The sequence below is a fragment of the Macadamia integrifolia genome, chromosome 12 (assembly GCF_013358625.1).
Source record: "Macadamia integrifolia cultivar HAES 741 chromosome 12, SCU_Mint_v3, whole genome shotgun sequence".
Lineage (NCBI taxonomy): Eukaryota > Viridiplantae > Streptophyta > Magnoliopsida > Proteales > Proteaceae > Macadamia > Macadamia integrifolia.
In genome coordinates this window covers 5,176,849-5,188,836 of record NC_056568.1, presented here as the reverse complement: position 1 = coordinate 5,188,836, position 11,988 = coordinate 5,176,849, and the positions used below count along the sequence as shown (strand labels likewise).

General features: G+C 36.9%; 1 protein-coding gene across 2 annotated transcripts; it reads left to right on the top strand.

Annotated features, from left to right (window-relative positions):
• Positions 1 to 4,177: 4,177 nt before the first annotated feature.
• On the top strand, positions 4,178 to 5,636 carry LOC122058332 (myb-related protein MYBAS2-like). 2 transcript variants are annotated; one of them, XM_042620973.1, is made up of 4 exons: positions 4,178 to 4,490; positions 4,622 to 4,751; positions 4,885 to 5,068; positions 5,142 to 5,371. In XM_042620973.1, exons 1-4 carry the CDS (start codon positions 4,355 to 4,357, stop codon positions 5,226 to 5,228), a joined length of 537 nt encoding a protein of 178 aa, XP_042476907.1. In that variant the 5' UTR covers positions 4,178 to 4,354; the 3' UTR covers positions 5,229 to 5,371. The 2 variants fall into 2 exon arrangements, with proteins under 2 accessions (XP_042476907.1, XP_042476905.1); XM_042620971.1 differs by having other exon boundaries at positions 4,885 to 5,636.
• The last annotated feature ends 6,352 nt before the right edge of the window (positions 5,637 to 11,988 follow it).

Genomic DNA, 11,988 nt, shown 5'->3' with positions numbered 1-11,988 from the left:
TTTTGGGATACTAACTGTATATGAACCATACACAAGGATAGGTGAACCAAACTGTTAAGCGTCATCAGCCTTACTACCTAATCATACTCTGGAAAATAATTCTTATTTATTTTGGTCTGGCTCAATTGGGATTGTTTCTGACACCTATTTTATCATTTGGGATCCAAATGAATGATCCTATACTGGTCTAACCTGGGTTCAAACCAGATCAGACTTATCTGTTTCCACCCTATCCCACCCCCCTCCACCACACACACACACACACACACACAATAAACTGGAGAGGGGAGGGGGGAGCAGTTAGTAAGTCTTATTAGTGACCTAAGTTTTTGGATTGTCTTTTCCAGCAGTTATGAGGATACCCTTAACTTTATTGGTGATAATCAAATCTTCTTCCCTCTCTTTTCTCTCTACAATACCATGTATGTACAAAATTTGGGTTAAAGTAGTCATAATGTTCTTCCCCTCCACACACTCCCCCCCCCCCCCCCTTTTCTTTTCTTGGATTGTTCCTAGTTTAGTTTCTCCACCTCTGGCCTTTTGCTGAAGTCAATGGACACTACTGCCATTGTTTTTCCTCAAACAAGAAGAAGAATATGAAGAAAATGTCCAACAGACTTCCATTAACTTACATGAATCTTCTTCAAAGTTCAAAATCTTTCTTTTATGTTCAGCCTTTCTGTTTTTAAATCTCTACTTCTGAGTTTAAATAGTTATACAACAGAAAAGACAGAGAGAAGCAGCATGGAAAAGACAGTCTCTACTATCTTTGGCCACTAATTAAGGGCTAGTACTCCTTCAACCTTACTATTGGTGGCTTCTTGAAGTTTGCAAATCTTTGATTGCTTAATTTGTAATGTAGCTTCCTTCAAATTAACCTCAACATTCTCTCCTCTCCATGCGCAGTCGTCTCATCCATAATAATCTACTATTTAACTTTCCTCTGTACAAAGAAACACTATTCTTTGTTTTCTTTAGGCATCCATGAAAGACCCAGTAACTTATCCATTAAAAGATTAATTAAATCTAGGAAGCTAGGTACTAATTTATTTAGAAGACAACTGGAAAAGAAGAATAAACATATTGATATTCTAAGCTTACATGAGATAGGCTTCCAAATAATCAATATATTCAATGAAGCTCAAGTTAATACAGCAGGCACCTCAAGGAGGGGAGTGAGGACATGGATGAGAACCCTTCTCATATTGTTTGTGGGAGTCAAATAAGTGAGCAAACTGACTGCTGAGATCAATCAGAGCATCCAAAGTTGTCAAAACGATTCTTCAAATTATATTCTTTCCCAAGAAAAAAAAATGAAAACTACAAAAATTCGTGTACATATGGGCATGCATTTGTGTATAGCTTGTTTTGTTTTCATATTAAAAAAAAGAAAAAAAAAACAAAACAAAACAAAAAAATCTAATTTTTATCCAGAATAAAAGGTTTTGAACTGCACTAGGATAAATATCATCAGTTTATAGATATGGCAAAATACTTGTATATATTTGCATGAAGACAAATTATTTTCTACATATGCAACTTGGGCTGTGTTTGGTATGTACTCTGGAAATAGATTCTGGGTCTAGAAAATGCATTATGAAACCCGATTCTTCAATATTTTATCACTTTAAAGACCTATAATCTATTCCAAAAATGCATACCAAACACAACTTTGAACTAGTTTACTAGTAAATGAAAACCTTGTCAATTATATAACGCAAATTTTTAGTAACTTTCATATTCATGGGGTTTTTTTTTTTTTTTTTTTTGTTATGGAAATAAAAATTTTATTAATTCGAAGGTGAATGAGATTACAAACAGCTAAAAAATCAACAACAAGAGAACAAATAAATACAAGGCAACTGAGAAACAGGCTCAAGGTGGAAAAAAAAGACAAACAAAACAGGAACCAAAAACCCTAGGTCACTTTTTTTTTTCGCTAAAAGATTATTTGTATTAAAGAGAAAAATCAAGGAAAAATGAAACTATACAAGAATGATGTTGTGACCACCAAGGACAACAAAAAACAATGGCTGCACCATATCCCCCACCTTCAACGTTGCCATTAGCGGGGGAGAAGGCCGCCCTAAAAAAATAGCAAAAAAGATGACATCAAGAGATACAGAAACGAGGTCTCTGTCATGCATCCACCAGCAACTCTTCCTGGATCGACGTTGGGAAAGGAAGCATGATCGAAGAAACTCCTTTTTTTGCTGCCAATTTGGCCAAGTAGTCTGCTATAGTATTAGCTTCTCTGAAACAATTTGTGAGCTTCCATTGGATGGAAGATAAGAAAGGCTGCATCCAAATTAGTCTTGCATTATCCACAACGGAAGCGAGGAGCTATAAACCGCCATTGTCACTATTATGGAATCACATTCCACCCAAAGGTTATTGATTCCCAAATCTTTAGCCAACTTCAACCCTTTCACCATAGCCAGAAATTCTGACTCATAATTAGATTTTATTCCGAGAGAGGTACTAGAAGAAAAAAAAAAAAAAATAGATGACCTACCAACAACCACGAAATCAAGAAAGAGAAACTAAGGGTGGGGGAAAATAAACTACAAGGGTACATCCCATGCGGAAGCAATCAACCTGTTTCCCTCACTATCCTTACAAGGAAAAAGGATAGAGAAGTAGATAGAGAACCATATTTATTGATAGGTGCACAACGAGTTTGCCAATCTCCTCATGTTACTCTCCCACCAAATATGATAAATGGTACCATAAATATCAGTTTGCCTATAGAGTCACAAACAAACTTCCCTCTAAGATGGGAAAGCACCCGCCCCAATGCTGGGAAAAGGATAGAATTTGATGAGAGGAAGACCAACACTTTATAAGAATACCCTCCTAGATAGCTTCTGAAAAAGGGAATCTGAAGAAGAGATGATTGATGTCTTCTTTAGCAGTCCAATGGAGGCAACAATTGAGAATACAAATTGATCTGGAGAAGGAAGGATTGAGTTGAAAACCCTCTAGGCATTGAAAATATGTTTAGGGATGAAACCCTCCCCCCAATAAGATTGCATCAAGGGACAAGGTGAAGGCCAACCCATGCTTCTGAGAGGGAAGGGGAGGTATGGAACCCCGGATCTTCTAATACACCAGGAGATTAAAATTCTGCTAATCTATTTGACCTAGCATCGTATCTGATGCGGTCCCTAAAACGGGATATTAGAACACTCTTGGGATGCCACGAATCCAACCAGAGAAAAGTGTGTGTTCTCCTCATTATTAATAGAGAATTTAATACAATCTATCACCACTCACTAGGGGCCTTAGCTGGAGCAGCGTACCGGCTGGGAAAGATAGGTTTCTCCTTTTTCCAGGTGGGGTGACCGGATCGAATCTTTCCTATAAATAAGAAGTTTAGATTGATTCAAGCCATTCATTCCTAGACCACTAGGGGAGACACCCACCGATTGGGGGAAAGAGACGTGGGGAGGCATGGACAGGCACAAAAGGAGCTTCATCTTTAGTCTAGGGGGAATCCGCAACGAGTTCATACCTTGATTTGGCAGGTGAGCCAGGCTCGTCTTTAGTCTAGGGGGAATCCGCAACGAGTTCATACCTTGATTTGGCAGGTGAGCCAGGCTTGGAGAAGGCTTTGAAAAACCAACCCGTGATTGAAAAGCCATTGCTTCAGGTTCGGGGAGATTCAGCTTTGCTAGGGATTTCAAGCTCGGCACCTTTAACCTCACCTGTTCTAACCTTAAGTAATAAGCTGACCTTTTTCCCTAACTGGATTATATTTTCCAAGACTAAGAAGAGTCAGAATAGCACTGGGCAGTCCGAAGGGAGTCATTTTTTAGGAAGTCTTGTTCCTGTTGTTGTTTAGGTATAATCATAAGATGTTTATCAATCCTCTCTTATTTAGGCTGTATCAAGGTACCATACAGATGTTCATACAAATGTTGTTTAGTTGATGCCTATGTCATTAATTAACATAGCCATTTGGTATCAAAGAGCTAGTATCATCTTATGTCATATATAATTAGGAAACTAACCAAAGACAAAATGTGGTCCTAACACCCACCACGTTTACATGGTGGATACAAAGTCATTATAAAGATAATAATATTAATAATTAAGTATCAATATTAACAATAACAAATAGCTTGTCTGCAACGAGAATCATGGGGTTATATAAAGGGAAGTAGTAGCACCTTGATCTGTGAAGGGAAGTGAGATCAGAGTGAGAGTTCTAGTGATCATCACAGATCAGTAAGAGAAAGGTGAGAGATATCATCTAGGCAGCCCTGTCCTAGACATAAGAGAGACAAGGAAGTGCAAAGTGGGTGTGAGCAAAGAGAGAGAGAGACCCACACACACACACACACACACACAAATGATGACGAAGAAGATGATGGTGGCTCCAGAGGAAACTCGAAAGGGTCCATGGACAGAGCAAGAAGATCTTCAACTGATGTGCTTCGTGAGCTTATTCGGCGAACGTCGATGGGATTTCATAGCCAAATTTTCAGGTTCGATGGTGGCGGGGGATATGAATCATGTATAACTACAACAGAACTGTTCTTCTTAATAATAAGCTTAGGTAAGCTTATTTGGAGAGGGGGGTGGGGCGGTTACCATTAACCACCTCGTTTCTTTGTAGGTCTCAACAGAACTGGAAAGAGTTGTAGGTTACGATGGGTTAATTACCTTCACCCAGGCCTCAAACGTGGAAGGATGACACCTCAAGAGGAGAGACTTGTGCTTGAACTCCACTCCAAATGGGGCAATAGGTTTGATGTTCATCAATTATGTATAAACTCATTAAGTTCTAAGATCAAATAGTTCTTAAAATATGTTGTTTTGATAGAATAATTTACCTTATCTTGTCTCCACTTAAGCTTGAGCTTCATTAATTACTTGCAGATGGTCCAGAATTGCTCGCAGGTTACCAGGTCGAACTGATAATGAGATAAAGAACTATTGGAGGACACATATGAGGAAGAAAGCACAAGAGATGAAAAGGGCTTTGTCACCACCTTCATCTTCCTCTTCTCCACGAGATAGTACTTCTAGGTTTTCTGATCTCCCTGATGATCACCAAAACCAGGTCATAGAAGGAATTAGTTTATTTGATGACAAAGGTAGTACTATTACTAATGGTGATTTGGCTGTGAGTACAGGAGATCAGAATGAGGAAGAAATTGCAAAAGGTTACTACTCCATGGATCAAATATGGAAGGAAATTGCTTTCATGGAACAAAATGTGATCAGCAGTACTGGACCAGTTTATGTGGGAAATGAAGAACACAAGGAAGAAGTGGCTTACAGTTTCTTTAGTCCTCCAACTTCAATGGCTCCTCCTCCTCCTTCTTCTTCTTCTTCTTCTTCTGGGAACTATGTTTCAGATTCACTGTGGAGGATGGATGATCAAGAAGACATCAAGATGCCACTTCCAACCATGGGAGATTTTTTTGTTTCAGACTATGGAAATGGGATAGAATACTAAATCATAATCAGGAAAAAAAAAATGTTTTCTTTTACAGATATCTAGTTTATCTAGGCTTTAGCTAGTAGATCCTTGTTCAAAGCTGTACCATCAGTTCATGTAAGTGAACTCTAACTTCCTAGTATGACATTTCACTTCATGTAATGTATAATGTTCTCTGTGGAACTCCAATAATTGTTGAATTCATATTGAATAATACTTGTGGAAAAATCCAGCAGTCCCTTAGGAGACTTCCACAGAGAGAGAGAGAGAGGACCCTTAAAACCAGAGATGGTATTTGAAAATTGGGATTGGTAGTTAATCCAAAGAACCAATAACTCTTTAAAATAGATAGTCCAATATATAAGCAACGAATTAAAAAGCTTCTAAATACTTAGTCAAGTGCACCAACATGAAAAGGTCATGTCAGTTTCAATTTTCTCTTGGAAAATGCAACATAGCTTTAAGCTTTTCCTCTCCAAAAGGGAAGGGAAAGAGATGGTTGGTTCACTATAGATTCTAGTCAAGGGCTCTCATAATTACACCTAAACAAGTTGATTGGTATTCTTAAGATGTGAAGTCCCTTCATGCATGTGTTATCACGTAGGTGTTTTTTTTTTTTTTTTTTTTGTTAATCAAAAGAAGTGCTCCATGGCAGTGATCATAGCCCTGAGACAAGCTTCGTATGGCAAGCGATGCTTCTGCAGGACCAATATGTCAAGACTCGAACCCATGATCAGTCGACTCAAGCGATGATGGGTTGAGGGCATTTTCACCACTAAGCTACCAATCCCATTGGTGTGTTCCCACATAGGTCCCCATTCTAGAATGTTTGTGCATTTGAATTTTCTAATAGTCTTTAAGCCCTATAACTTAAGGGTGTCTAGATCACTGCCCTTGTGTGTATGCTTCACATTTGATTAAGTTGTTACATCTGTCCTTTTTCTTCCCTAAATACCCTCCTATGCATTAATTAAGTAACAAATGAGACAGATGTATCACCTAACCCTATGTGAAGTGAAGCATACAAGTACATGATCTCGTCTCAATATAAGAGACCTTAATAGAATTACTTTCTTTGTTATTTTATTTTTTTTCTGGCTGGAAGGGGGGATATATTACTCACCACTTCACTTTTCAAATCAAACTAATCCAGAAGGGATGCCAGTTTGGTGTGCATGGTGCATGCAACAAAGCTTGGATAGATTTATTTTCTGGGGGGTGGGGGTGGTTGGGGTGTCGAAACACAATTTTATCCATTTCTATTTATATTTAGAGAGGATTCATAATGGAAATCAGCAAGAATGCCACAGTTTGGTGTGCATGGAGCATGCAACAAAGCTTGGCTGCATGCTTTGTTTTTTAGGGGGAGAGTGGGTTAGTCATGGGTGTCTAAAGACTCTAAAAACAGTTCATCATTTTTTTTTTTTTTTTTTTTGAGGGGGTTGGGGTGAGAAGAGGAAGATCCATAATAGGAATCAACAAAAGCAGACTTTGAACCCAGGGATTAGGGAGGCAAAACCGTCGTATTGTCCATAGATAAGCCTTTTTTCTAACGTGAAACTGAACTAAAATGGCTGTTTGAGGGTAAACATATTGAATGCAACTTCCATTGGTAAATCCAATGCATCATTTCTCTGTCTCATTATAAAATAAATTATCTTGATCAATATGCCATTTATTCTACACATTCGTCTCGACTCCATGACGGAGAAAGTTAATGTCTACTAAAAAAGTTTTATAAAGAAAGATTTATGTCGTAAACAAATTTTCATAAAAAAGATTATTATTTTCATTCGAAAATTATTAACTTTTTATTTTTATTTTTATAAAGAAAGGTTTCTCCCACAAGTTCTCATTGAAAAGATAACTATTTTCCTATGAAGAATTTTTGTTTGTATAATTTTATTCTTAAATGGGGATGTGATTCTTGGAAGTTTTCATGGCCATTACATACTGTGGAGGCATGCAAGTATAAAGCTGCTGCTAAACGTGGAGTTTTAGATCTTATTAAAAAAGAAAAGTTTTAGAGACAATAAGATATACTGCTGCAAAAAATACACATAAAAGACAACGTTATATATTTTCACTGCAAAGTATGGTACAAGCAGGCTATTAGCGGAGGAAAAAATATGACCCCCCTAAATATAAACTTTTACCCCCCTAAAAGTGAAAATGAATCGGCTACTTGTACGATCACCTCAGAGTCAGCATCCAACATATGTCATTTTTGTTTTCAAATATACTCCTCTTTATCCTTGTAATAACAGGAAATGTGACAGTATTAGATGTTGACTTGTACAACCAAGTGATCGTACGAGCAGTGGATCCTATCTCGCTAAAAGTCTCATAAAAGTGCTGCCATGCACACTTCTCTTGTAGTGACATGATTGACAGCACCTTTTGTTCAATACCCTAGTTTCTTTCTTTCTTTTATTTTTTTGGCAGAACACTACCCTAGTTTCACAACATTGCAAAATATGATTCTTACAAATGCTAAATAAAAACTATTTTGGAAAGAAATAAGATGAGAGATGATAAAAAAAAGGTTTAATATTCTTATCAGTACCAATATACAAAACCATAGGAATATATTTAGCCACACAACACTTAGCAATGTAGGTCTACCCAACACTAGGAACAACCAGCTCAGCCTCCATATGGCTGAAATAGATGGACTACTCACCCAATCTCAAAACTGTTTTTCTTTATAATTTTCCTTGCAGAGGATGATTGGGTTTCAGGATGATAAGGACTGCATCTATTCAAGTAGTGGTTCTACTGTTATTTAAAGAACTGTGAGAGAGAGAGAGTGGTAAGTGGCTGTCAATTTCTGTAGTGATAGAGTAACATAAAAAACAAGCTGATACGCAACTATACTGCTCAATAACTCAATTGACCATTGATGTGGCTAAATTAATAGAAATTTATTGATATAATGGCTAATGCTCATTCTCTTGGGCAATCAAGACCATAAGATTAACCCATATAACTCATTGTCATGACCCGTCCAATGGTGGGGTAAATATGTACCTCCTGTCTCTTAGATGACATATAATTCTACTTTATAATATGCCCATGTCATAGATAAAAAGGCTTCATTTTTTTATACTTCTTATCATACTATAGGGTTAAAAAAAATTGAAAAAATGTAATCTCCAGGGTCCATGGAGATAATCCTTCTCCAATCCATGCCCGAAAGTTGCGATTTTAATTCCAACTATTAGATTTTCTCCTTTAAGATTTTCCATCTTTGTTATCTATCTTTGTTAAGGATGATGAGGTTAGCCATGGCCTCATCATCCTTATTAATTTTTTAACTATATGTAGCTTTTCTAGCACATGTTAGGAAGCTTCCTCTTGTACATTCAATATTCTGAAAATAAATAAATAAATTTCGACAACTTCCAAAATTCGGACACATGGCATAATCTACAGAGTTTCAGGTGCACAGAACTACAATGTGGTTCCAAGAGGACCCTCACCCATGGTAATATATTCCCGCCCATACCAAAAAAAAATCACCAATGAAAAATGTTTTTGCTGGACATTGATATTGAAGATCCTTAGGCAAGAGATACTAACCCTAATTGAATTAAAAGAATAAGAAAAGTGAGAGATGATGAGGTCAGATTATATTTTAGAGTTGTGAATTTCTGATAAAAGAATAGTTGGGTTTTGGAATGGTTTCCAGTCTATGTTTAGTTAATTTGTTTGTTTGCTTTTGTGTTTTTTTCTAAGGTAAGATTTTTTGTTTGTTTGTAAATTTTTTTATGGGATTTGTTGAAATTCAGTATAAAAATTGTATAAGGATTTGAAAAGGCAAAAATATTTATTTATATAATGTGAAATATTGAAAATAATATCCATTCGGAATTCAAAATGATTTTTTTTTAATAAAAAAAAAGATGGTATCTTGATCATTGATAGTCTTGGCATCCCATAAACGACTCCACTCCATCATATTGCTAGTTTCTCTCTCAATCATAGTTCAAAGTGAAGAAAAAAATTACCATTTCCAACCAAAAAAGTGTCAAATGGTGGAAAAACATAAAACAAAATTCGGACGAGGGATTACTAGTCAATGATGTAGCTAAGGGCATCCATGGTTTGGAGCATTTTGGACACAAAATCTCAAGTTTGAGGGCATTTTGAGCACTTTGCACAACACTGGAGGATAATGATTCCATCTATATGGTATATTGCTCTAGACCACGGATTCCCTCAGCTACACCTCTGATGACTGAAATTTTCTCCATAAAATTTATAGGGAGATGGTTCCCCACACTGCCAGCCTGGACAGGAATCTGTACACCACACCAATGAGTGTCCTAAACAAGATATCATCCATATGCATGGGCCCACATTTTCAAAATAACTAAATATATAAATGTGAGAGAGGAATATTGTTTTTTGGCTTTGTACCTCTGGGGTTTCCGTCAGCTTTGAACAGAAGTGTCTTATGAATCAACTTCTCAAAAAAAAAATTTATATGTGTCATACCATAATTCAGAAACGTTAATCGGTAATGAGAGTATATAGCTGGTGGGCAGTCGTTTAACCTGTTTTTCTGTTTTCTGAAGAATCTATTGGGCCTCGCCAGTTATTTTGGTAGTGTAGACTTAGATCTGGGGCTTACTCCCCCATCTCTGCTTCTTCATATCCCTCTAATGAAATCGTTTTCTCCCAAAAAAAAAAAAAAAAAAATCTAGAAGATTTTTTTTCCACAAATTACCCACAAAACTTATATATCAGTAAACAAGTTTGTAGGGTCTTTCTTATTTTCAACACCTTAGAACATTTATGGTCTTTGAAATGTTTTTAAGTGTAACAATGTTCAATACAATTGGAGACTTATTAATTTTCACTTGGTGTGAGAGGGGGATTAACTATTTAAAATTCATGAGATAAATAGAAGGCAATAAGTGATAACTCAGTGTCACTGCCATTAGAGATCACAGTAGAAGAAAGGTGTCCATTAGGTAGCCCCAATTAATTGAAAAAATAGAGTTCTATAATTTAGTCTTTACAGCCACAGGGCCTACATAGTTGAGGACAAGGGTATCTAAATTCTAGAACAAAGGTAATAAATGAAATGAACCCAGCATCAGTTTTTCCATGCTCTCCTAAACCTTCCCAATACAATTATAGGTTACCCACTATCTCATTTTAACATATTGGTCCCCTCCATTAGTTGATATCTAATGTACCATCATCAAGAAATCAACCCTCGCAAATCCAAGATAAGGATTCATAGGCCACAATTCATGTTGTTAAAAAGGGACTCCCAAAACCTGTCCAACCATTGAGAAATTACCCACATCTCATTTTAACCATTATTTAGTCCCTCTGTCAACTCCGCCCATGTTTTATAAGCCCTGATATAGGAGGGTTGGTGCGTCAGGTCGGCAACCGACATTGTAAAAACTTTACCAAACCCTTTTACATTGACTTTGTAGTAAGCAAGTGTTAGCTAAGGCTTTCTCTGCAGCCTACCCCATTTAGTTGGGATAAGGCTGAGTTGGGTTGATCTCTCTGTCAGTTGACATGCAATAGAGATCATCAAGATACAAGACATGAACCTTCGGGTCCATGTCTTGTACAAGATGGACCATGTCCTGGACAGTTTTCGACCCAGTTTAGGAAAACAGACCAATGCAACATAGGAATGCTAAGCAGTTTCAGACTTTCAGTTAGTTCTCTACATGGCCTGACTACAATCCTAGAGCCTAGATCAAAACAGTATGTGAATATATTGGCCAAAGGAGCAGGTTCCAGCTCTCATTCGACCCACTGTTTTGTTGTCAACCTATGGAAATACCAGACTGGTTATGGTTTCCTGCCAAAAAAGAATTTTCAAATAAGAAAATATGAGGGTTGAGGAGGTGGAAGAGGCATGCGGAAAGATAAGATGCCTATCCTTTTGTTCAAAATAATTAAAAAATTAAGTGTGTCAGCTTATCTTCAACAACCATTTTCATACCTAACCTTTTCAACTTTTTGATTCTGACTTCTGAGGCTCAGGGCTCTTGAGGTACTCGAGGTACTTGGATCACCACTTTCTTCAAAGATCTTCTGCTATCTTCTTCTTATGTCACATTTCACAAAACTAGTTCCTCGTTGAGGTAATTGGATCACCACTTTCTTCAAAGATCAAAAGTCATGACTAATTTTAACTAAATTACAGCAATTTGACATCACTCTATAATCACTGAAAGCAACTTCCACAGAGATTGTGACCCAACTCTGGAAGCATTACCAGGAATTAGTGCATCTACAATACAGACATTAGAATATCCTTCTATGGAAACAGGAATGAGCTTATTTTATCAGATGATCCACCCAGTCATTAAGTAAATTTTTTGGACTCCATTTGGACAAGAATCGATTGGACACATGAACCCAACAATCCAAATGTGTCCACTCTAATAAAGTGATGATTGATTAAACATTTTCAACTCCTGGTTGATCATAGGTTCAGCAGTGAAGTATGTTTTTGTTTTTCTGTAGTCTTTTTTTTTTCCCCTCTTTTTTCGGGTTGG